General features: G+C 38.3%; 2 protein-coding genes across 11 annotated transcripts in view; both read left to right on the forward strand.

Annotated features, from left to right (window-relative positions):
* The window catches only part of SPART (spartin), a 270881-nt gene extending 259224 nt beyond the window's left edge, over nucleotides 1-11657 (forward strand). For all 10 annotated transcript variants that reach the window (XM_027116507.1, XM_027116499.1, XM_027116506.1 and 7 more), the window contains one exon: nucleotides 10009-11657. In XM_027116507.1, the coding sequence (XP_026972308.1) occupies nucleotides 10009-10282 (274 nt within the window). In that variant the 3' untranslated portion in view covers nucleotides 10283-11657. The remainder of the gene's footprint in view (nucleotides 1-10008) is intronic.
* Nucleotides 11658-13905: 2248 nt separating this feature from the next.
* The window catches only part of CCDC169 (coiled-coil domain containing 169), a 43120-nt gene continuing 29464 nt past the window's right edge, over nucleotides 13906-27561 (forward strand). Inside the window, 4 exon segments of the mRNA XM_027116124.1 lie at nucleotides 13906-14091; nucleotides 14577-14705; nucleotides 14813-14904; nucleotides 16413-16492. Of these exon segments, the coding sequence (XP_026971925.1) occupies nucleotides 13906-14091; nucleotides 14577-14705; nucleotides 14813-14904; nucleotides 16413-16492 (487 nt within the window).

The raw sequence follows: 27561 nt of genomic DNA on the forward strand, positions 1-27561 counted from the left end.
GTTTTTTTTTTCACTTTTATTTTATTTATTTTTATACAGCAGGTTCTTATTAGTTATCCATTTTATACATATTAGTGTATACATGTCAATCCCAATCGCCCAATTCATCACACCACCCCCACCACCACCACCCCACTGCGGCCTTCCCCCCTTGGTGTCCATACGTTTGTTCTCTACATCTGTGTCTCAATTTCTGCCCTGCAAACCGGTTCATCTGTACCATTTTTCTAGGTTCCACATATATGCGTTAATATACAATATTTGTTTTTCTTTTTCTGACTTACTTCACTCTGTATGACAGTCTCTAGATCCATCCACGTCTCAAAGAATGACCTAATTTTGTTCCTTTTTATGGCTGAGTAATATTCCATTGTATATATGTACCACATCTTCTTTATCCATTCATCTGTCTATGGACATTTAGGTTGCTTCCATGACCTGGCTATTGTAAATAGTGCTGCAGTGAACATTGGTGTGCATGTGTCTTTTTGAATTATGGTTTTCTCTGGGTATATTCCCAGTAGTGGGATTTCTGGGTCATATGGTAATTCTATTTTTAGTTTTTTAAGGAACCTCCGTACTGTTCTCCATAGTGGCTGTATCAATTTATATTCCCACCAACAGTGCAAGAGGGTTCCCTTTTCTCCACACCCTCTCCAGCATTTGTTGTTTGTAGATTTTCTGATGATGCCCATTCTAACTTGTGGGAGGTGATACCTCATTGTAGTTTTGATTTGCATTTCTCTAATAATTAGTGATGTTGAGCAGCTTTTCATGTGCTTCTTGGCCATCTGTATGTCTTCTTTGCAGAAATGTCTATTTAGGTCTTCTGCCCATTTTTGGATTGGGTTGTTTGTTTTTTAGATATTAAGCTGCATGAGCTGTTTATATATTTTGGAGATTAATCCTTTGTCCGTTGACTCATTTGCAAATATTTTCTCCCATTCTGAGGGTTGTCTTTTCATGTTGTTTATGGTTTCCTTTGCTGTGAAAAGGCTTTGAAGTTTCATTAGGTCCCAGTTGTTTATTTTTGTTTTTATTCCATTACTCTAGGAGGTGGATCAAAAAAGATCTTGCTGTGATTTATGTCAAAGAGTGTTCTTCCTATGTTTTCCTCTAAGAGTTTTATAGTGTCTGGTCTTTATTAGGTCTTTAATCCATTTTGAGTTTATTTTTGTGTATGGTGTTAGGGAGTGTTCTAATTTCATTCTTTTACATGTAGCTATCCAGTTTTCCCAGCACTACTTAGTAAAGACACTGTCTTTTCTCCATTGTATATCCTTGCCTCCTTTGTCATAGGTTAGTTGACCATAGGTGCATGAGTTTATCTCTGGGCTTTCTATCCTGTTCCATTGATCTGTATTTCTGGTTTTGTGCCATACCATATTGTCTTGATTACTGTAGGTTTGTAGTGTAGTCTGAAGTCAGGGAGTCTGATTTCTCCAGCTCCGTTTTTTTCCCTCAAGACTGCTTTGTCTATTCGGGATCTTTTGTGTCTCCATACAAATTTTAAGATTTTTTGTTCTAGTTTTGTGAAAAATGCCAGTGATAGTTTGATAGGGATTTCATGTAATCTGTAGATTGCTTTGGGTAGTACAGTCATTTTCACAATATTGATTCTTACAATCCAAGAACATGGTATATCTCTCCCTCTGTTTTTATCATCTTTAATTTCTTTCATCAGTGTCTTACACTTTTCTGCATACAGGTCTTTTGTCTCCTTAGGTAGGTTTATTCCTAGGTATTTTATTCTTTTTGTTGCAGTGGTAAATGGGAGTGTTTCCTTAATTTCTCTTTCAGATTTTTCATCATTAGTGTATAGGAATGCAAGAGATTTCTGTGCATTAATTTTGTATCCTGCAACTTTACCAGATTCATTGATTAGCTCTAGTAGTTTTCTGGTGGCATCTTTAGGATTCTCTATGTATAGTATCATGTCATCTGCAAACAGTGACAGTTTTACTTCTTCTTTTCCATTTTGGATTCCATTTATTTCCTTTTCTTCTCTGATTGCTGTGGCTAAAACTTCCAAAACTATGTTGAATAAGAGTGGTGAGAGTGGGCATCCTTGTCTTGTTCCTGATCTTAGAAGAAATGCTTTCAGTTTTTTACCATTGAGAATGATGTTTGCTGTGGGTTTGTCGTATATGGCCTTTATTATGGTGAGGTAGGTTCCCTCTATGCCCACTTTCTGGAGAGTTTTTATCATAAATGGGTGTTGAATTTTGTCAAAAGTTTTTTCTGCATCTGTTGAGGTGATCATATGGTTTTTATTCTTCAATTTGTTAATATGGTTTATCACATTGATTGATTTGCATATATTGAAGAATCCTTGCATCCCTGGGATAAATCCCTCTTGATCATGGGGTATGATCCTTTTAATATGTTGTTGGATTCTGTTTGCTAGTATTTTGTTGAGGATTTTTGCATCTATATTCATCAGTGATATTGGTCTGTAATTTTCTTTTTTTGTAGTATCTTTGTCTGGTTTTGGTATCAGGGTGATGGTGGCCTCATAGAATGAGTTAGGGAGTGTTCCTTCCTCTGCAATTTTTTGGAAGCGTTTGAGAAGGATGGTTGTTAGCTCTTCTCTGAATGTTTGATAGAATTCACCTGTGAAGCCATCTGGTCCTGGACTTTTGTTTGTTGGAAGATTTTTAATCACAGTTTCTATTTCATTACTTGTGATTGGTCTGTTCATATTTTCTGTTTCTTCCTGGTTCAGTCTTAGAAGGTTATACCTTTCTAAGAATTTGTCCATTTCTTCCAGGTTGTTCATTTTATTGGCATAGAGTTCCTTGTAGTAGTCTCTTAGGATGCTTTGTATTTCTGCGGTGTCTGTTGTGTCTTCTCCTTTTTCATTTCTAATTTTATTGATTTGAGTCCTCTCCCTCTTTTTCTTGATGAGTCTGGCTAATGGTTTGTCAATTTTGTTTATCTTCTCAAAGAACCAGCTTTTAGTGTTACTGATCTTTGCTATTGTTTTCTTTGTTTCTATTTCATTTATTTCTGCTCTGATCTTTATGATTTCTTTCCTTCTTTTATCTTTGGGTTTTGTTTGTTCTTCCTCCTCTAGTTCCTTTAGGTGGTTTATTTGAGATTTTTCTTGTTTCTTGAGGTAGGCTTGTATAGCTATAAACTTCCCTCTTAGAACTGCTTTTGCTGCATCCCGTAGGTTTTGGATCGTCGTGTTCTCATTGTCATTTGTCTCTAGGTAGTTTTGATTTCCTCTTTGATTTCTTCAGTGATCTCTTGGTTATTTAGCAATGTATTGTTTAGCCTCCATGTGTTTGTGTTTTTTATGTTTTTTTCCCCTGTAATTCATTTCTAATCTCATAGCGTTGTGGTCAGAAAAGATGCTTGATATAATTTCAGTTTTCTTAAATTTACTGAGGCTTGATTTGTGACCCAAGGTGTGATCTATCCTGGAGAATATTCACTGTGCGCCCTTGAGAAGAAAGTGTAATCTGCTGTTTTTGGATGGAATGTCCTATAAATACTAATTAAATCTATCTGGTCTGTTGTGTCATTTAAAGCTTCTGTTTCCTTATTTATTTTCATTTTGGATTATCTGTCCATTGGTGTAACTGAGGTGTTAAAGTCCCCCACTATTATTGTGTCACTGTCGATTGCCTCTTTTATAGCTGTTAGCAGTTGCCTTATGTATTGAGGTGCTCCTATGTTGGGTGCATATCTATTTATAATTGTTATATCTTCTTCTTGGATCGATCCCTTGATCGTTATGTAGTGTCCCTCCTTGTCTCTTGTAACATTCTTTATTTTAAAGTCTATTTCATCTGATATGAGTATTGCTACTCCAGCTTTCTTTTGATTTCCATTTGCATGGAATATCTTTTTCCATCCCCTCACTTTCAGTCTGTATGTGTCTCTAGGTCTGAAGTGGGTCTCTTGTAGACAGCATGTATATGGGTCTTCGTTTTTTTTTTGTTTTTGTTTTTTTGTTTTTTTTGAGGTACATGGGCCTCTCACTGTTGTGGCCTCTCCCGTTGTGGAGCACAGGCTCCGGACGCACAGGCTCAGCGGCCGTGGCTCATGGGCCTAGCCGCTCCATGGCATGTGGGATCTTCCCGGACTGGGGCACAAACCCGTGTCCCCTGCATTGGCAGGCGGACTCTCAACCACTGCGCCACCAGGGAAGCTTCCCCTGGGTCTTGTTTTTGTATCCATTCAGCAAGCCTGTGTCTTTTGGTTGGAGCATTTAATCCATTCATGTTTAGGTAATATCGATATGTATGTTCCTATGACCATTTTCTTAATTGTTTTGGGTTTGTTTTTATAGGTCCTTTTCTTCTCTTGTGTTTCCCACTTAGAGAAGTTCCTTTAGCATTTGTTGTAGAGCTGGTTTGGTGGTGCTGAATCCTCTTAGCTTTTCTTTTCTGTAAAGCTTTCGATTTCTCCATCAAATCTGAATGAGATCCTTGCTGTGTAGAGTAATCTTGGTTGTAGGTTCTTCCCTTTCATCACTTTAAGTATATCATGCCACTCCCTTCTGGCTTGTAGAGTTTCTGCTGAGCAATCAGCTGTTAACCTTATGGGAGTTCCTTTGTATATTTGTCATTTTTCCCTTGCTGCTTTCAATAATTTTTCTTTGTCTTTAATTTTTGCCAGTTTGATTGGTATGTGTCTCGGCATTTTCTCCTTGGGTTTATCCTGTATGGGACTCTGTGTTTCCTGGACTTGGGTGGCTATTTCCTTTCTCATGTTAGGGAAGTTTTCGACTATAATCTCTTCAAATATTTTCTCGGGTCCTTTCTCTCTCTCTTCTCCTTCTGGGACCCGTATTATGTGAATATTGTTGAGTTTAATGTTGTCCCAGAGCTCTCTTAGGCTGTCTTCATTTCTTTTCATTCTTTTTTCTTTATTCTGTTCTGCAGCAGTGAATTCCACCATTCTGTCTTCCAGGTCACTTATCCGTTCTTCTGCCTCAGTTATTCTGCTATTGATTCCTTCTAGTCTAGTTTTCGTTTCAGTTACTGTACTGTTCATCTCTGTTTGTTTGTTCTTTAATTCTTCTAGGTCTTTGTTAAACATTTCTTACATCTTCTCAATCTTTGCCTCCATTCTTTTTCCGAGGTCCTGGATCATCTTCACTATCAATGTTCTGAATTCTTTTTTTGGAAGGTTGCCTATCTCCACTTCATTTAGTTTTTTTTCTGGGGTTTTATCTTGTTCCTTCATCTGGTACATAGCCCTCTGCCTTTTCATCTTGTCTATCTTTCTGTGAATGTGGTTTTTGTTCCACAGGCTGCAGGATTGTAGTTCTTTTGGTTTCTCCTGTCTGCCCTCTGGTGGATGAGGCTATCTAAGGGGCTTGTGCAAGTTTCCTGATGGGAGAGACTGGTGGTGGGTAGAGCTGACTGTTTTTCTGGTGGGCAGAGCTCAGTAAAACTTTAATCTGCTTGTCTGCTGATGTGTGGGGCTGGGTTCCCTCCTTGTTGGTTTTTTGGCCTGCTGGGACCCAGCACTGGAACCTGCCCATTCTTTGGTGCGGCTAATGGAGGACTCTGGGAGGGCTCATGCCAAGGAGTACTTCCCATAACTTCTGCTGCCAGTGTCCTTGTCCCCACAGTGAAACAGAGCCAGCCCCCGCCTCTGCAGGAGACCCTCCAATACTAGCAGGTAGGTCTGGTTCAGTCTCCCCTGAGGTCACTGCTCCTTCCCCTGTGTCCCGACACGCACACTACTTTGTGTGTGCCCTCCAAGGGTGGAGTCTCTGTTTCCCCCAGTCCGGTCGAAGTCCTTTAATCAAATCCCACTAGCCTTCGAAGTCTGATTCTCTAGAAGTTTCTCCTCCCGTTGCTGGACCTCCAGGTTGGGAAGCCTGACGTGGGGCTCAGAACCTTCACTCCAGTGGGTGGACTTCTGTGGTATAATTGTTCTCCAGTCTGTGAGTCACCCACCCAGCAGTTACGGGATTTGATTTTACTGTGATTGCACCTCTCCTACTGTCTCATTGTGGCTTCTCCTTTGTCTTTGGATGTGAGGTATCTTTTTTGGTGAGTTCCAGTGTCTTCCTGTTGATGATTGTCCAGCAGCTAGTTGTAATTCTGGTGTTCTCACAAGAGGGAGTGAGAGCATGTCCTTCTACTCCGCCATATTGGTTCAGGACCTCTGTCCAAACTTGGGTTTTTTAAAAATGAACCTTTTATTTAAAATCTGGACCTTTGTCTTATTTTTGGACAATTGATATTTGTACCTAAATAAAAAGTTTACATTTATTCTTGCTTAATTGCACTTTGTTGATTTTGACCCATCATTAAATCTATAATTTTCGCTTCAGATTTTGATGTATGTCATATTAGCCTTCCATTTTGTGTTACCTGCAGATTTGAAAGACATGTCTTCTTTACATCTTAGATATTTTCCACAATTTTTTGTGGATAAAATCTATTCACATGCTTACTGTAGCCTTTCCTCCTGACTGATCTTTCTCCAAGATCTAATGCTTAGTGAGATTGGTGGGTCAGCTGTCTACAAATCTCCTAACAGTATTGTCATTTCTCATCTTTCAGTTTTGTCTTATTAGATACTTCTTAGCGTGGTTGTCTTCCACACCCATTCAATAAATATTGGTTCTGTCTAAGGAGTTACTCTATACTCCCTTTTCTGCTCTTTGTGGATATCATCTGTATCTGTGGCTACAATTACCACCTGTATTTCAGCAACTCTCAAATCTATGTTTCCTCTTAACTTTTAATCTTCAGGCTCATACATCCCAACTACATACCACTACAGCCATTCAGTCCCTGAGTCTTGTTGTTTTATATATTCATCCCTTTTGCTTCAGCTTCATCAGCACTACCTTAGAATAGATTTTCTTCATTTTTCATCCAGCTCACAACTTGTTTCCTAACTTGTTCCTCAGTCTTAAACCCTTACAGTTCACAGTGTAACCTGTATTAGATCTTTCTAAAACATAAATTTGGTCATGCCATTCCCATTGATTTCAAGATAAAGTTTAAACTCCTTAGCTTCACCTACAAGGTCCTTCATAACCCATCTGCCTTTGATGGATAGACTAATAAGAAGCTATGTCTATTTTAAATATTTAAGGTTAATATTTCTAAGAATAGTTATGAAGGTTGCATGTAAATTGAATTTTAGGCAGATTTATTAGAAAGTTGTGACTGAAATTTTGCTATAATTAGTGAAATCTGGAATCACTGCCAGTATGCTGTTTTGCTATACATTACTGAATGCACTGGAGAAATTTCAGAAAAGTCTTATTCAAATTGAAAATTGAATCCCATTGACTTATTTAGAGCATTCTTTATATTCATTTTTATTCTTAAATTGGTAGTGTTACTCAGTATATAAAATGTAATTTAATAAACTCTAATTATAGTTAACTTTTTAAAAAGTAAGAATAAAAATTAAGCTTTATTTTTTTAAATGTTTGCTAGAGATAGGCTTTCTAGGAGTCTTTAACTGTGTAGTTTGAATCTTAATAAAGAAAAGAACTGAACAGTTATTTATCAAGCAAGAGAAGAGAGTAGGTGCCTGCCAGGAATCCTGGTTTTAGGGCATATTGGGAAGCAGAGGTAATAAGTGAGGATGTACTTAAAAAATAAACACAACTGCTGAAAAACTATTGTATAGGGTCTTTGAAGATAACTGTATGTTTAGTACTATGGAATTTTCAAAGTGCTTTAACATATACATCTCATTTTATAAGATGAAGGAGAGGAAATTGATGAGATGCAAAGAGGCTGAGACTTCACCAGGGTCCTGCAGCTGGTTGTTGGCATGGTCGGTATTAGAATCTAGTTTTCTGGCTCCCAGTTTGGTACTTCCCTCCAGATTAACAGGAGTTGCTGCTAAAGTGGAGACAGCATGGAAGAACAAGAAAAATCATCAGGGGACCAACACAGACTTCTTTTTCAGTATATTATTTTTTTTTAAATGTAGTCTTTAGAATTGTATTGCATATAGAAATATCATAAGTGCAATTTGAGGTATCAAACTGCATCAGTAGAATAGGGAACATGCGAAATACTCAGAAGTGGAAGTTTATGAGTCTGGAGGATTTCCTGTGCTCGAAAACACTAATACGGCCACATTCTTAAGTTATCGTTGTCACTTCATTGTAGCTAACACAGGCCTGGAGAGAGAAGCCCTGAGAGAAACCTGCTCAACCAGGAGTTACGGGCACACTTCCATTGCTGAAACTGCTGCCGCCCCTTTCTCCTAATTGAGCCTGAGCATTCCACCTGACAATAGCTTTTGTGACTGGGGCTTGGTTGACTTGGTTGACTGAGAAGGCCCAATGTCTTCTGCAACATCAGCAATCCTATGGAGTGCTGAGGGGTTGCAAAGCAACCGGGACAGGCAGAAAACAGTCAGAAGCTTTTCTGTTGGGTAACTGTTGAAATAGCCCCAATCAAGAGTGGTATAGACATAAGGTTTGACATAAGATTGTCATAAGACAATCTTATGTCATAAGACATAAGATTGTAGGCTCTGCTGTGCCCTGGCTCTGATTAACATTAGGCAAAGGACAGAATGAGATATCATTCAGAAGCATAATAAGATTATTTCATATTTCTACACTGAAGTTGAAAAAAAAGACAAGCATGAATAAGCCAATAGGCTCACAAGCCACTGTTTTAGGCCAGGCTAATAGTAATAGAGTACTTGTTAATTCAGAGGACAGATCCGGTGTTAGAAAAAATGTCCAGATATTGGGTCTCAATGCATCTAGGAAACTTCAGTGTGTCCTGGAGAAAATTGTAAAATTTTGCCTCTTTGTTCTTGTATGTTGTTTAAGCAATCCTCTACTTGGGGAAGTGTATGGACAAGAAAAGCTTTAAAAGCCTGGTACTTAAAAAAAAGGTAAAGAGTAAAACAAGAAGTAGGATAAGTTTTAGTGTCCTTGCTTAAGACCTCAAGTTGTATTATTTTCTTATGAAAATGGTATTAAACACCATCAGCGGTATTGATTATGGTCAGGAATAGCTACTTTTGTGTAATGCTTTGTAATTTCCCAAGCCCTTTGCTATACATATGAACTCAAGAAACTCTTAGATGGATAGGGCAGGACTTCCTCATTTAATTCATTCAACAAATATTAGATGTCAGGCACTGTTCTAAGTACTTAAGATACATTAATAAACAAAGTAAAGAGATCTTTCTCTAATGGGGTTTATATTCTAGTGAGACAAACAAGCCAAACAAAAAATATTCTAGTGAGACGAACAATAAGCAAAACAAAAACAATGGGTGTAAAAAAGTTCTATAGTATGTAGCAGACTAAGTTATAGAAGAAAGAGAAGTTTAAGGGGGGGATTGATTGGCAGTGGGGTAGGACATGTGAGATAAGGCAATTAAAATAGGTTAAATACTGAGAGGATAATAGCTGACTTGAAGAAGGTGAGGCAGTTAGCCACATGCATACCTGGGGTGAGAGTAGTCTAGGCAGATACCAGCCAGTACGAAAGTCATAGGGCAGCGCGTGTGTGCTTGGTGGGTTCAAAGAACAGCAGGAAGGCCAGTGAGTCTGCAGTGGGGTGGAGTGGAGTGAGGAAGAGTGTTGTAGAATCTCTGCTTAGAGACAAACTCAGATTCCAGTAGTTTGAAAGACTTAACCAAAGTCTAGTTAAGGTAGAACTCAAAACCATTTATAGTGACCTATAGTTGTTTCAGTTAGAATTCTCTTATATTTCCAGAAGAAGATAAAAAAGGAAATATTGACTGATTAACAACCTTTATTATAATTTACATTTTATTCTTCAGCATAAACAGTCTTTATTACATTAATCTCAGCTTCAGTTTATTTTCACAGTGTTTTTGCTAAAGGAGAAAATAACAGCCTTGGCACAGTGTGATTTTATTCTTTACTGTGTTTTAAGTTATTAATTAAATTGAAACCTAACTTCTGATTTTGCTTTCGGATAACATGCTAATCATGTGACCTATTTAATACTAATTCAGAAGATCTTAATTTATATTTGTAATTTCATTGTATTTTCTCTAATCTTTCTTTTAAAGATACGGGCATACCGCAGGAGAAGCTACACACAATGCAGTAGATTCTGCCATCAATGTTGGTGTAACTGCCTATAATATTGACAACGTTGGCATCAAAGCAATGGTGAAGAAAACTGCAAAACAAACGGGACACACGCTGCTTGAGGACTATAAAATTGTTGATAATTCTAAGGGGGAAAATCAAGGAGGAGGAGCAAGTGTAAACATGAAAGAGGCGAAAGATGAACAGAGAGAGGCACTAGAGAAGGATGGGGCAAAGAAGAAAGATAAATGATGGAAGTGCTATGAATTGTCTATACCAAAGCCTTACAGATGGATGCAATTTTGTTAAATGGCAAATGTGGAATTCCCTACAGATTAACCAGGATTTTTAAAATGTATTCATTCCTACAAAGTGACTATTTCATAAGCTTTATGTCATGTATTCTACTTCTAAGGAAAAGAATCAGTATTCTTGCATCTGGCCTTTAGAAATACAGTTACATTCTCTGTGAGTTGATTTTTTTCTAAATGTGGCTAAAATATTTTTGCAGTTAAAATAAGACTAATAATAGATGTGCTATAAATCTCATTAAACCTAACGTTAAACTATTTTTGTATTTGCTGTCTTTCAGAAAGCAAAGTAGGAAATTATATATTTACCTAAAATTTGGCATTTAGTAACCTTAGTTATGTTTGTACTGGGAATGAATGCTTTAAACATTGTTTCCTCTTTTTGCACTAATTGTGGATTTTTTTTTAGGTGCTTGTGAGAATTTTCAGTGTGTAAGCTAAACAAAAACTGTAACCCTAAATGAAAAGAATTCTTATATAACATTTAAAAGACTTTTTCAAAACAAGGAGTAGACTAATCATGAAAAATAAAATGAGGTTCTATAAAATCATTTGGTAGCTTATCTCTTTGTTAGGAAATGGAATCGTCTTTTTGATTTTAAATGAATACAAATAGATTTTTAAGTCTTCTAGATTTAGCCTGTTATTGATCTGTTAGGAGCCTGGGAAATTTGGGGGTATGGTTGGTATTGTATCAAAATTCAAAGTGATTATTATCAGCTTAATTGGACAAAAATGTAATCACTTTACCGTGTCTACTTCTGTAAGTTTTGCCAAAAGGCTGACATTTAGTAAAAACTAAAATATAAACAGTTGAGTTTATGTATGATAAATAATTTTTATTTTGGGATTCAGTCATTGGAATTTTATATATTAAAAAGCCAATAAATTAAATTATTAGAAAGGTTTTACACATAATTAAGGTAAAGAATGTGAAGACTTTAGGCTTTAATCCATGGTGGCTAGGCATAACAGTGTCCACTTTGGCAGAAGAGAGGATATTCACAGACCTATAAGCTACAAATATGTAAGTAAAATAGCTAGTGGCATTTTATTTTTATTTAATGATTTTAAAAGATTGGTATTGGTTTTCTTAGTATAGTCCATTTTAATATTTCTGAAACTCCAACTGCTATTTAGTTTATTAGGCTTTATTTGAAACTATATAAAGAATGCACTTTGTGAATAAACTGATTTACTTGGCCTCAAATGTATTCATGGGTTTGTATTTCAGGGACACAGAATTGGTGGAGCCTTTCCCTAGGGCCAAGGATAATGTACTAGTTAAAATGGAAATAAAATTGAATTGGTAAATAGCTTCCAGTCGGTCTCTGCCTTATTTAAATTTAAGAAACGGAATGACACATAGTGGAGCCTAAAGTTTAAAAAATTACCTTAGAGCAGAGGTCAGCAAAATTGGACTTGTCAACGGGAACCTAGTTGTCCATTTCACTTCATTCTACTCTGTTCACTTGTTTGTGGGTTGCTTTTTCAGATCAACAGCTAGACAAAATTTTGGTAAGTATAGCTTCTATATTCCAGTTCTCCAGAGAAACAGAACCAATATGTATTATAAGGAATTGGCTCGTGCAACTATGGAGGCTGCGAAGCCGCAGATCTGCAGTCAGTGAGCTGGGTACCCAGGAGAGTTGATGTGCTGTATCAGTCCAGGTCTGAAAGCCTGAGAATCAGGAGCACCAATGATGTCTATTCCAGTCTGAAAGCTGGTAGGCAGGCCTGAGGCCCCAAAGTGCTTATGTTTCAGCCTGAGTCTGAAGGCCAGAAAAGACCAATATACCAATGAAAGCAGTCAAACGGGAAGAGTTGCCTCTTATTCAGCCCTTTTGTTCTATTCAGGTCTTCAGCTGATTGGGTGATGTCCACCCATCTTTTAAGGAGGGCAATCTACTTTACCCAGTCTACCGATTGAAATGTTAATCTCACCCAGAAACACCCTCACAGACACACCCCGAATGATATTTGGCCAAATGTCTGGACACCCCGTTGCCCAGTTAAGCTGACAATAAAATTAACCATCACAGCTTCTTAGCCTGGTTTTTATTTTCTAGAGGTCTTTCTCCTAGGTTTTCTTGGCTTTTTGAGATGCAACAGGTCTAGTGTCTGACAAACAGTTCTCAGTATCTACTGCTACCAGGGTTTTTCCTCACTTTGCCTCTACAGACTGTCATTCCCCCATGCTGTACTGGGTAGTTTTCTGGCATTGCCTCTAGGAACCTACTAGGTATAAAAATAATGATAGCTAATGTTTAGGTAGTGTTAAAATGTTCTAAGTACTGTTACACAGACTAACTCATTTTAACCTCACAATATTCTTATGAGGTTATATCATTACAGTCTTCATTTTACAGAATAGGACACTGAGGTATAGAGAGGTGAAGTAACCTTCCCAAGATGTAAGGGAACAGTATGAAAGAAGAGGTCACACACATGCTTCAAAAAGGAGGGCCTGTTAGGCCGGGCATCTTGTCTTTCTTAAACAGAGGTAGATGGGGAAAGACAAATGGTCTTATTTCCTCTGCTTCCAGCTGCTTAACAGATTAATTTTTTGTTATAATTCTATTGGCTTAATAATTGGTAGAAAATTTCTTGAGATATTAGCAAAATAGATCATCAGCCCTAGATTAGCAAAATAGATCATCACTACCTACCTGATAGTGTGAGTCTTTTTCTCTGTCTTCATAGGTATTCTAGGGTAAGCTAAGAAAAGCCAGACGTATCAGTTAAGTCTATAATGCTGTGCTCAAATAAATTAGTTCTCTGGTCTGTTCTTGCCAGAATTAAGACTAGGTATTTTTAAACAGACTTCCTAATGGATTTTGCTATTTTGTGTTTACTTTAGCAACAGAATTGCTTAAAAGAGAATATTTTGTTGATTTCTGAATAGCTTTTCTTCAAAGACATTTTTTCTATTTACAGTATATTTTAAAGATCCAGAAAGATGAATAAAAAAAATTTTTTTAAGAACACAGGTCAGATGAAAGATAGGAACCCGAAATAATGTCTTTAAATGTATTCTATGCAAAAAGTTGTCATATGTGAAGAAACAGTTTGATCAACCTGGAGGCTATTCATTGGAGGAAAAAATGACTAGTGGGTGGGGGAAAGTGTTCTCTCTCCCCCGGCATCCCACCCAATCTGTTCTGTTCAAATTTAGTTAGCCAGCTGAAAAGCAACTTGCTAGAGTGCTACCAAGAAGCAAGATTACTGAGATAAGGGATAGGATCCCAGCATTTGCATGTTCAAGAAGCCCCACAGATAATGTCTCTAGTTAAAACGTTGCTATTTAGGGAGTAACTGAGCTGGGAGCAGAAAAAGGGGCTTTGGTATACAGCAGTTTTTAAATTTAAGGCTTTTGAACTAAAGCCACACTGATGACAGGGTTCAGCATATAGCTGTGGATGTGGAGTGGAGTTAAAGTGATGAGAGTTGCATATTGAAGGGCGAGGTTGTAGACAAGACCTATGGTGGAAAAACTACTTTTTTTGTCCAAGTCAGTAGACAGGTTGTGACTATTAAGTCTCTGGGTGAAGCAAGGAGAAGTATATGGTGTCACACCCAGATGAAATAAGGAGTGAGTTTTTACAGGAGGACGGAAGAGTAGAGATCCTGGAAGCAGCATTAGAGGTGGAGAGGATTCCTGACCCTCCTGACCTAAAGGAGCAGGGATTCTACAGAGAAACTAGAGAACAAAACCATCAGTTCTTAGCTTTTGATATTTCAAAAGCTATGGTTTAGGTGTGAACCAGAAAGATTTGGGAGAATATAAAATGCATGACTGTCTCTCTGCCATGCGGGTCCCTCTCATCCCCACCTCCCCAGTCAATCAGAGAATTAGGAACGCGCGCTGAGGACGAAGGAAGGGAGCCACCAAGACAGAATAGACACCGGTGAGTGTCTAAGAGGTGACCAGCATCTTGCTCCCCACAGCTTGCCTCAGGCTGGGCACAAAAGTTGGGAGTACAAGATTTGCCACACCACGTTACTACTGACACACTGGCAAGAGATCACTTTTCAGTTAAACCGTAGGTTCTTTGAAAGCAGTGAACGTACTTAGCATATGTTACATATCACTCTGTATAAAATAAACCCTCGATTGCTATTAATTGAACTTATTCCTCAAAATGCCTCACATCATCTCTTGCCCACAAATTTGGGTGGTTCTTTTGGACATTAGTCTGTCGGTCTAACGTGATACTACATTACTTTCTAGTTAGTTCAATTCCAAACTTCCCAGCACAGAGCCCTCTTTCTGTGTGAGCGGCCCTGGGCGTCCCAGCCTGGCCCCGCCCCCGGGCGCCGCCCTGTGCCGTCACCGCACGGCGCCAGGCAGCGACCGTGAGGCAGTTTGTCCCCACTACGGCTGACAGAACCTGACCACTCCCGGCTGCAGGGGGTCCCGTCAGGTCTCGTGTTCTAAGCCGTGTGAGGGAAGGGCGTGGGTGGCCTCTGATCTGACACGGTGGAGGAAGGAAGAGGCGACACCTTCGACGGTATGAACACCGACCGCCTTAAACTGGAGTTACTGGAAGAAAGGCACCTGAAGTGAGTCGGAGGGCGGCGCGCGCCCCGCCGGGTGTGGGGTTCACGTCGGCGCCGCCAAGCCGAGGGCCTGCGCCTGTGTGAGCCCCGCGGCTCAAGGCCGAAGCCCCTGAGGCCGAGGTGACACCTGCAGTGTCATTAATCCCCGGGTAGAACTGGTGACATCTGAAAACAGTGCTTTATAGGAGAGATTCATTTAGCTCTTGCGTTTGGTATTATAAATAGGCAGGTTTTGAGGTTCTGCCTTCAGGAGCGAGTCCGGTGGAGTGTACTGTGTGCACAGACTATAATTCTGAAACATGTGTTTGCTTGTGATGTTCCACTAAGTTCAGGGTTTCTGTTTCAAATTCCAAAGGTTTCGTTTAGTTATGCTTCTTTTTCATACCTTTAGAAGAGCTTAAGAATTGGTGATACTTGGTAAAAATGAAGCCCCTACTATATATACTTCTTAAAGTACTCAATATCAGTACTTCTTACTAAGTCTTTGGAACATTTTAAGTATCTTTTTAGATACCCTACCCCCACCCCCACCCGCAGGCCACAGGAGGGCTAGGCTCTCTTGGGTCACCCTGTAGCTTCCTGTGCTTTCCTCTGTCGTAACTCCAACCACGCTTTTTAAATTGCTCAGTTATTTCTTGGTCTGGTACTAAGCTGTAAGCATTCTGAGGACAGGTTCTGTATTTCCTGAAGCAGTAGAGTGTAGGAGCCAGTCCTTTAGAGGAATCCTGCACAAATTCAAATCCCAGCTCTTATCACTTACTCAGCAAGTACATGATCTTGCACAAGTTAATGAACCTCTGAAGCCTCAGTTTTCTCAAGTCTAAGACTGGCGTAGAAATCGGTATCTCACACATCATGTGGTTGGTACCAGGACTGAAATGTATGTAAAGCACTTAGTGTTGGCTTGTAATAAACATTCAGTGGAAGTTAGCTGCTGCAATTACTGTTCTGTTCACTTACGGTAGTATCTTCAGCACTTAGCACAATGCCTTTAACATAATAGGCATTCAGAAATATAAATGATTCTGTCATCGTATTTTGATAACTACTATGCCACTTGCTGATGTCCTAAATAGATAATCTCTGGAATGCTATGTGTGTGTGTGTGTGTGTATTTTTTTTTATTAGTGTTTCTTTTTTTTTCCTTTTTATTTCAGATTGTCAATTGTTACCTGTTGCCCTAGCTGTTCCCGTCTATAGTAATTTGCAGCTCCTTTGCTGGGCTTTGAGAAACCAGGTAACCAAAATTGTCAGACTTCTTAAGGCCAACTTTAAGAATAAAGGGTTTTAAGTGGTTACATGGGGAGCTTTGAGCTTTAGTGCATTTTAATGTCCTTCTAGACCCGGGTAATCGGAAGCCTGCGTTCGCCTGATTACTAATTCTCAACCAGGCCTTCAATAAGTGATGTTTCATAATAGGTTGTTCCTGAAGTAGTGGTAGGTTACTGTGTATTATTTTTCTCATGTTATTTTTAATTGAATCATAATTAACAAAATGTGTTTAATAATAGGGATACAGTGCAACTCTCAGTGCTTGAAATAAGACACAAGATAGCGGAACTGGAAGCCAAACTCAATACTGACAATGAAGGTATATAAGTAAATATTTTTATTTATGACTCCTGTATAGCTATTGTTCATTTTACCAAGATACCTATAGTACATTAAATTACATATTTGGAATAATAGTGTCAAGATTTCTATATTGCTTTTTGGCAGCATTAATAATAATTTAATATAGAGGCTTTAAAAACATATTTCAGAGTGTCAAATCTGTTACTTTATAATTATTTGTCTACTTATGAGTTCAGAATGTTCATTCTTCAATTAGCAGAACCTTTGTTACGTGAGATAAATACATTATTTCCTTAGTAATAAAATATCACACGTTTTCTATATAACTCAAGTAGTAACCTTTATATCTTAACTGCTAGATTTGGGATATAACCTTAAAATCCTTATCTAGGTTTTGGCTATTTGTTTGTGTTGAAAGAATGGGGGAGGGGCAGGCGAGTGTTGCACACACACTCTCATCACACACACCTACACACAGGAACATACCCATATATCCTTAAAATTTATAATGTCTGTAAGATGTTAATTTATTACACAAATATTGATTGAGATCCTGCCATATGTCAACATTTTGAATGGAAGACCTTTCTTTTCCCTTTTCTAAAGAGTTTCACTGACTATTGGGGGGAAGTGTCAAACTAAAATATGAGCAGAAGTAATATAAGTTCTGCATGAGGAGAAATGGCAACTCAGGTAAGGGGAACCCAACACACCTTGCATGAGGGCAGAGGAGGCAGTGTTGAACTGACTACTAAAGAACAGTAGGAGTTTATTAGGGTTATGGGGGTGGGCTTTGCTTCTTAAACCCATTCATACTTTTCTTCTATTGGGGAAGCCATGAACAAAATGGATTAGTAACCATATGACAAATATAATGGTACTTTTCATAATACCCAAAGCTATGTTAAAGCTTGCTTAGAGAACACTGCTTTGTCCCAAGGCTGAAGTAGCTTCCTACGTCTCCATGTCTGTATCCTTAATAAACTGGCTCTGTGGAGGCAGACTGTGAGTACACTTACCAAGTAGTTGCAGTGGCAAGGCTGGCTGGAATTTCCTCATCCATCTAACTACAGACAAAACACGTCATGCTCAGATACACACACAATGCAGTAACTATGCCCACAAGTAAAATGTAAGCCCAGCAAGTCGTATTATCAACAGCTGTTCTCATGGGGAGGAGTTGGAATATGGGTATAAAGAGATAAGGTAAAATGGCAGGCGAGAAAGTTTTTCCGCAGTGGGCCAAGCTAAAACCTAAGGTGAAGGGCAGAAACCTTTATCCCTTCTTCAGAATCAACTAACTCCAGGAACTGTGTCAGGTGAGGTGGTTATTATTATTCCCATTTATGGAAAAATGAAGTTCAGGAATTTAAGTAACTTGCTAAGATCACAGAGCCAGGGGGTGGCAGAGCCATGATTTTAGCCTAAATCACCTGTCTCCCACCACCACTACTACCATGACAACTGCTGTCTCCCCACATCGGCACTCAGTAGTTCTGGCTATCTACTGCTGCATAGCCAACCAGCCTATCGTTTAGGGTTCTAAATAACATTTGTCTCTCACAAGTCTGTGGATTGACTGGGTTCATCTGGCAAGTTCTTAATTGGGGTCTCTCATGTGATTGCAGTCAGATGTAGTCTGGCACTCAGTCATCTGAAGGTTCAGCTGGGCTGGACATTTCAAGATGACTCACCCACATGGCTGGTAACTCATCCTGGGTATTGGCTGGGAGCCCAGCTGGGACCACCCATCAGAAGTACCTACACATGGCTTTGTAGCTTTTGCTTCTCACAGCATGGTGCCTGCGTTCCAAGAGGCTGTATCCCAAGAGCAAGCATTCCAAAAGGCACTGTGACAGAAACTGCCAGTCCAGTTAAGGGCTGCTCCCAGAACTGGCAGCGTCATTTCCATTATATTCTATTGGTCAAAACAGTCACAGATGGGCTTCCCTGGTGGCGCAGTGGTTGAGAGTCCACCTGCTGATGCAGGGGACATGGGTTCGTGCCCTGGTCCAGGAAGATCCCATGTGCCGCGGAGCGGCTGGGCCCATGAGCCATGGCCGCTGGGCCTGTGCGTCCGGAGCCTGTGCGTCCGGAGCCTGTGCTCCACAACAGGAGGGGCCACAACAGTGAGAGGCCCGTGTACCGCAAAACAAACAAACAAACACACACAAAAAAACCAGTCACAGATTTCAGGGAATGGAGAAAATCTACTTGTCAAGGTCACATTGCAGAAGAACATGTGGAATGGGGTGGATTCTTGCAGTCATCTTTGGCAAATAGTCTGCCACAGGGAGTATTAAACATAATGCCTCTTGAGGAGAACTCTTAAGTAACTGATAAGGGTGGAACATAGATTGTAACGAGAATGTGATAGGAGATGAGATAAAAGTTTATGAAGAAGACGAAGAATAGTCTTTAATATGATTCTGATGAATTTGTATTTATCCTGAAGGCAATGGGGTAATATTAAAGGAGTTTTTAAAATAAATTTATTATTGTTTAACATTATAAAAGAAATAAATGCACAAGTGATAACCATGGATACATCTGTTTAGGTAATTCTTTCACACTTTCCACTCTCTACTCAAATCTCACTACCCCTCTCTCCATTCTCACTCTCAGCGAATGAGCTTACCTTCCTCTTTCAAGGAGAACCAAGAAGCAATCAGAAGAGGATTTCCACATGTTTCTACCAAGAAAGATACCCACCTACATACGTGCATCTTTGCACATCCTCTTACTTCCCTCTTGTTCCTCTGCATATTCTGTGTTACTCTTATTTAATGTCAATCTCTCCACTTGTACAACAGAGGCCATTACTCTCACCTCCTCCAGGATATCACTCCAGCAATTGATTGTCCTCTCTGCTGCACCGTTTTCCCTGCTCCACTGAATCATCTCCAACAGCACACAAACACGCCGAGTTTATTTTATCTAAAAAACAGATACCAACCCTTCTTTGGCCACATGTTTCCCCTTCTACCATTATCCCCTTTCACCTTTCACTGCTCTGTGTACACCAAAATATTTCAATAGAATCGTTTTTTTTTATTTGCACTCTTACCTGTTTATTCATATTTAATCTACCTGTTTTGTAACAGGATTAATTTTTAGGCAAAGCAGCAAGCAGAACAAACTTCAAAGGGCTTCACATTCACATAGTGGCCTTTTGAAGCCCTTTAGGATTCATAGGAAACTATATTCAAAACGAGTGGTTTATGTTTTAAGTAAATATGAATTTTACCATCTTAAAGCTTGGCCACAAGACAAAGAACAGGAAAGAAAATGTCCAGGAGACCTAAAAAAGTGAGAAGAGTCAGTATTGGTGTAGGGGTTTAAGTGCATTTCAAAAAATTGAAACCTCACCACTACCCTTTGAAAACAGTATCACCTCATTTTATAGATGAAAAACTGAGATTCAGGGATTCTGAATGTCTTTCTCAAGGCTATAGAGGTGGGGAGGGATAGATCTGGAATTGGGATCCAGGCATTTTGCCGTCAGATCCCAAACTCAGCCTCTATTTCTTTCCACTTAAGTTTCTTAAGTTTGCTTCTAAAGTTTTTTCATCTGGAGAAGAGAGCCTTGATTTACTGAGGTTCTGGGACATTACTCATCTAGGCATAGAAATGGGCTGGATTTGCCCAGCACAAGCATGATTGTCTTATTCTCTCTTGGACTCACTCCAATCAGAAGTTTTGCCTCTGATCAGCTGAAACTGCTCTTATCAAGGTCACCAGTAACTTTCAATTTGCAAAATCCAGTGTCGTCTCTCAGTACTCATCTTGACATTAGCAGCACTGCCAGAACTGATCACCTTCATCATTGAAACCCGTTGCTCACTTGGCTTCTGGGACACCACACTGTCTTGGTTTTCTTCATATCTACTGGCCACTCCTCACTTCTCTTCATCTTCATGAGTTCTAAAAACTTGGAGTGCTTCAGGGCTCAGTCCTCTGACTTTTCTTTGATACATGCACCCACTACTTAGGAGATCCCCTCTGGTCATATGGTATGAAATGCCATCTGTATACTGATAACATACAGATTTACATCTCCATCCCAGACCTTTCCTTTAAGCTCCCTTTGAGTCTTCATTTATAGGCTGGTTTCTAGTTAAAAACTCTTTGGCTATTAAGTAATGTATTAGTAGATCAAATAGTTTTTTAAAACTCGTCTCAGTAAATGCTAAAAAAGGTTTTGATAAAATTCAATTTGTCTTATTAAAAAAATATATTTCTATTTATCTTGAACTGGAATAACACTTAATGATGAAACATTAGAGGCATTACCATTCCTGGAAAAAAGCAAAGATGCCTCCAGCCACCATTAAAATTTAATATTGTTTTGAAGGGTCCAGTCAAGCAATAAAATATGAAACAGAAATAAGCATTATAGCTATTAGGAAGATATAAAATTATTATAATTTTTAACTTTTATAATTTGATATCCAGAACTTTCCAGAGGATCAACTGAAAAACTACTATATTCGTTTATATATGTATATTATATAATATATATTAGTTTATATATATATATTATATATAATATACTAAAAAATTAGAAAATGGTTGGATACAGAAGTGGAAGAAATTTTTATTAAAAAAAACCAAGACACTAGCAATAACCAGTTAGAAAATAGGGTTTTTTTTAATGATTGCACAACAATTCCATCCTGAATCATAAAATGTCTGACAATACCCTTGATAAGAAATATTCAGGACTTATATGAAGAGATAGCAGAAGACTATGACTATAATGGAATAATAACCATTCAGCAAGAATTCTCATCCTTGTCCACAATCAACTTGATGTACCCTGCATCTGTGGGATACCTGAATAGACAATGAATCATCCCAAATTGAGGATGTGGACTTTGGGAGCAACAATATATATATTTTTTCCCCTTTTTCTCTTTTGGTTAGTGTGTATGTGTATACTTCTGTGTGTGATTTTGTCTATATAGCTTTGCTTTTACCATTTGTCCTAGGGTTTGGTCTATCCGGGTTTTTGTTTTGTTTTGTTTTGTTAGTATAGTTTTTAGCACTTGTTATCATTGGTGGATTTGTTTTTTGGTTTGGCTGCTCTTTCTTTTTTTTCATTTAAAATTTTTTTTAATAATTATTTTTTTATTTCAATAACTTTTTAATTTAATTTAATTTTATCTTCTTCTTTCTTTCTTTCTTTCTTTTTCATCCCTTTTATTCTGAGCCATGTGGATGACAGGCTCTTGGTGCTCCAGCCAGGCGTCAGGGGTATGCCTCTGAGGTGGGAGAGCCAAGTTCAGGACATTGGTCCACAAGAGACCTCCCAGCTCCACGTAATACCAACCGGCGAAAATCTCCCAGAGATCTCCATCTCAATGCCAAGACTCAGCTCCACTCAACAACCAGCAAGCTACAGTGCTGGACACTCTATGCCAAACAACCAGCAAGAAAGGAACCCAACCCTACCCATTAACAGAGAGGCTGCCTAAAATCATAATAAGGCCACAGACTCCCCAAAACACACCACCAGACGTGGACCTGCCCACCAGAAAGACAAGATCCAGCCTCATCCACCAGAACACAGGCACTAGTCCCCTCCACCAGGAAGCCTACACAACCCACTGAACCAACCTTAGCCAGTTGGAGCAGACACCAAAAACAATGGGAACTACGAACCTGCAGCCTGTGAAAAGGATACCCCAAACACAGTAAGTTAAGCAAAATGAGAAGACAGAAAAACACACAGCAGATGAAGGAGCAAGGTAAAAACCCACCAGACCTAATAAATGAAGAGGAAATAGGCAGTCTACCTGAAAAAGAATTCACAATAATGATAGTAAAGATGATCCAAAATCTTGGAAATAGAATGGAGAAAATACAAGAAACATTTAACAAGTACCTAGAAGAACTAAAGAGCAAACACAGTGATGAACAACACAATAAATGAAATTAAAAATTCTCTAGAAGGTATCAATAGCAGAATAAGGCAGAAGAACGGATAAGTGACCTGGAAGATAAAATAGTGGAAAAAACTACTGCAGAGCACAATAAAGAAAAAAGAATGAAAAGAATTGAGGACAGTCTCAGAGACCTCTGGGACAACATTAAATGTGCCAACAGTCGAATTATAGGGGTCCCAGAAGAAGAAGAGAAAAAGGGACTGAGAAAATATTTGAAGAGATTATAGTTGAAAACTTCCCTAATATGGGAAAGGAAATAGTTAATCAAGCCCAGGAAACACAGAGAGTCCCATACAGGATAAATCCAAGGAGAAACACACCAAGACACGTTGATCAAACTATCAAAAATTAAATACAAAGAAAAAATATTAAACGCAACAAGGGAAAAATGACAAATAACACACAAGGGAATCCCCATAAGGTTAACAGCTGATCTTTCAGCAGAAACTCTGCAAGCCAGAAGGGAGTGGCAGGACATATTTAAAGTGATGAAGGAGAAAAACCTACAACCAAGATTACTCTACCCAGCAAGAATCTCGTTCAGATTCGATGGAGAAATTAAAACCTTTACAGACAAGCAGAAGCTAAGAGAATTCAGCACCACCAAACCAATTTTACAACAAATGCTAAAGGAACTTCTCTAGGCAGGAAACAAAAGAGAAGGAAAAGACCTACAATAACAAACCCAAAACAGTTAAGAAAATGGTAATAGGAACATACATATCGATAATTACCTTAAATGTAAATGGATTAAATGCTCCAGCCAAAAGACAAGACTGGCTGAATGGATACAAAAACAAGACCCGTATATATGCTGTCTACAAGAGACCCACTTCAGACATATGGACACATACAGACTGAAAGTGAGGGGATGGAAAAAGATATTCCATGGAAATCAAAAGAAAGCTGGAGTAGCAGTTCTCATATCAGACAAAATAGACTTCAAAACAAGGACTATTAGAAGAGACAAAGAAGGACACTACATTATGATCAAGGCATCAATCCAAGAAGAAGATATAACAATTGTAAATATTTATGCACCCAACATAGGAGCACCTCAATACATAAGGTAAATACTAACAGCCACAAAAGGGGAAATCGGCAGTAACACAATCATAGTAGGGGACTTTAACAACCCACTTTCACCAATGAACAGATCATCCAAAATGAAAATAAAGAAGGAAACACAAGCTTTAAATGATACATTAAACGAGATGGACTTAATTGATATTTATAGGACATTCCATCCAAAAACAACCAAATACACATTCTTCTCAGGTGCTCATGGAACATTCTCCAGGATAGATCATATCTTGGATCACAAATCAAGCCTTGGTAAATTTAAGAAAACTTAAATCGTATGAAGTATCTTTTCCAACCACAACACTATGAGACTATATATCAATTACAGGAAAAAAAAACTGTAAAAAATACAAACACATGGAGGCTAAACAATACACTACTTAATAACCAAGAGATCACTGAAGAAATCAAAGAGGAAATCAAAAAATACCTAGAAATAAATGACAATGAAAACACGATGACCCAAAACCTATGGGATGCAGCAAAAGCAGTTCTAAGAGGGAAGTTTATAGCAATACAATCCTACCTTAAGAAAGAAGAAACATCTCAAATAAACAACCTAACCTTACACCTAAAGCAATTAGAGAAAGAAGAACAAAAACCCTCCAAAATTAGCAGAAGGAAAGAAATCATAAAGATCAGATTAGAAATAAATGAAAAAGAAATGAAGGAAATGACAGCAAAGATCAATAAAACTACAAGCTGGTTCTTTGAGAAGATAAACAAAATTGATAAACCATTAGCCAGACTCATCAAGAAAAAAAGGGAGAAGAACTCAAATCAGTAGAATTAGAAATGAAAAAGGAGAAGTAAAAACTGACACTGCAGAAATACAAAGGATCATGAGAGATTACTACAAGCAACTCTATGCCAATAAAATGGACAACCTGGAAGAAATGGACAAATTCTTAGAAATGCACAACCTTATGAGACCGAACCAGGAAGAAGTAGAAAATATGAACAGACCAATCACAAGCACTGAAATTGAAACTGATTAAAAATCTTCCAACAAACAAAAGTCCAGGACCAGATGGTGCTTCACAGGCGAATTCTATCAAACATTTAGAGAAGAGCTAACAGCTATCCTTCTCAAACTCTTCCAAAATATAGCAGAGGGAGGAACACTCCCAAACTCATTCTACAAGGCCGCCATCACCCTGATACCAAAACCAGACAAAGATGTCACAAAGAAAGGAAACTACAGGCCAATATCACTGATGAACATAGATGCAAAAATCCTCAACAAAATACTAGGAAACAGAATCCAACAGCACATTAAAAGGATCATACACCATGATCAAGGGGGGTTTATCCCAGGAATGCAAGGATTCTTCAATATATGCAAATCAATCAATGTGAAACACCATATTAACAAACTGAAGGAGAAAAAACATATGCTTATCTCAATCGATGCAGAGAAAGCTTTCGACAAAATTCAACACCCATTTATGATAAAAACCCTCCAGAAAGTGGGCATAGAGGGAACTTACCTCAACACAATAAAGGCCATATATGACAAACCCACAGGCAACATTGTCCTCAATGGTGAAAAACTGAAACCATGACCACTAAGATCAGGAACAAGACAAGGTTGCCCACTCTCACCACTCTTATTCAACATAGTTTTGGAAGTTTTAGGCATAGCAATCAGAGAAGAAAACGAAGTAAAAGGAATCTAAATCGGAAAAGGAGAAGTAAACTGTCACTGTTTGCAGATGACATGATGCTATACATAGAGTATCCTAAAGATGCTACCAGAAAACTACTAGAGCTAATCAATGGATTTGATAAAGTAGCAGTATACAAAATTAATGCACAGAAATGTTTTGCATTCTTATAAACTAATGATGAAAAATCTGGAAGAGAAATTAAGGAAACACTCCCATTTACCATTGCATCAAAATGAATAAAATACCTAGGAATAAACCTACCTAAGGAGACAAAAGACCTGTATGCAGGAAATTATAAGACACTGATGAAATAAATTAATGATACAAATAAATGGAGAGATATACCATGTTCTTGGATTGGGAGAATCAACACTGTGAAAATGACTATACTACCCAAAGCAATCTACAGACTCAGTGCAATCCCTATCAAGCTACCACTGGCATTTTTCACAGAACTAGAACAAAAAAAATTCACAATTTGTATGGAAACACAAAAGACCCCGAATAGCGAAAGCAATCTTGAGAAGGAAAAACAGAGCTGGAGGAATCAGGCTCCCTGACTTCAGGCTATACTACAAAGCTACAGTAATCAAGACAGTATGGTACTGGCACAGAAACAGAAATATAGATCAATGGAACAGGATAGAAAGCCCAGAGATAAACCCATGCACATAAGGTCACCTTATCTTTGATAAAGGAGGCAAGAATATACAATGGAGGAAAGACAGCCTCTTCAATAAGTGGTGCTGGGAAAACTGGACAACTACATGTAAAAGAATGAAATTAGAACACTCCCTAACACCATACACAAAAAATAAACTCAAAATGGATTAAAGACCTAAATGTAAGGCCAGACACTATAAAACTCTTAGAGGAAAACATAGGCAGAACACTCTATGACATAAATCACAGCAAGATCCTTTTTGACCCATCTCCTAGAGAAACAGAAATAAAAACAAAAATAAACAAATGGGACCTAATGAAACTTAAAAGCTTTTGCACAGCAAAGGAAGCCATAAACAAGACGAAAAGACAACCCTCAGAATGGGAGAAATTATTTGCAAATGAATCAACTGACAAATGACTAATCTCCGAAATTTACAAGCAGCTCATGCAGCTCAATATCAAAAAAACAAACAAACAACCCAATCCAAAAATGGGCAGAAGACCTAAATAGACATTTCTCCAAAGAAGATATACAGACTGCCAACAAACACATGAAAGAATGCTCAACATCATTAATCATTAGAGAAATGCAAATCAAAACTACAATGACATATCATCTCACACCAGTCAGAATGTCCATCATCAAAAAATCTACAAACAATAAATGCTGGAGAGGGTGTGGAGAAAAGGGAACCCTCTTGCACTGTTGGTGGGAATGTAAATTGATACAGCCACTATGGAGAACAGTATGGAGGTTCCTTAAAATACTAAAAATAGAACTACCATATGACCCAGCAATCCCACTACTGGGCATATACCCTGAGAAAACCATAATTCAAAAAGAATCATGTACCACAATGTTCATTGCAGCTCTATTTACAATAGCCAGGATGTGGAAGCAACCTAAGTGTCCATCGACAGATGAGTGGATAAAGAAGATGTGGCACATATATGCAATGGAATATTTCTTAGTCATAAAAAGAGATGAAATTGAGTTATTTGTAGTGAGGTGGATGGACCTAGAGTCTGTCATACAGAGTGAAGTAAGTCAGAAAGAGAAAAACCAGTACCGTATGCTAACACATATATATGGAATCTTAAAAAAAAAAAAAAAAAATGGTCATGAGTAACCTAGGAGCAAGATGGGAATAAAGACGCAGACCTACAGGAGAATGTACTTGAGGATACAGGGAGGGGGAAGGGTAAGCTGGGACAAAGTGAGAGAGTTGGATGGACATATATACACCACCAAATGTAAAATAGATAGCTAGTGGGAAGCAGCCACATAGCACAGGGAGATCAGCTCAGTGCTTTGTGACCACCTAGAGCGGTGGGATAGGGAGGGTGGGAGGGAGGGAGACACAAGGAGGAAGAGATATGGGGATATATGTGTATGTATAAGTGATTCACTTTGTTATAAAACAGAAACTAACACACCACTGTAAAGCAATTATACTCCAATAAAGATGTTTTAAAAAAAAAAATGGAATTCTCACCTTGTTCAACATAAGGGATTTCATACTGGAGAGAAACCCTAAAGTGAAATGAAATTGGGAAATTTATTATTAAGGTTTTATAATGGGGACGTAGACTTTTCCTATATAGGAGAATTGGGTGTTATAAATATGCTCATTCTTTTCAAATTAATTTATTGATATGTAATTCTTATTAAAACAGCTGTTTTTTCTTAACTTCAATAACTGACTCTAAAGTTAATG

Source organism: Aethalodelphis obliquidens, unplaced genomic scaffold (genome assembly GCF_003676395.1).
Source record: "Aethalodelphis obliquidens isolate GAN/ISIS:26980383/991018 unplaced genomic scaffold, ASM367639v1 scaffold16, whole genome shotgun sequence".
Lineage (NCBI taxonomy): Eukaryota > Metazoa > Chordata > Mammalia > Artiodactyla > Delphinidae > Aethalodelphis > Aethalodelphis obliquidens.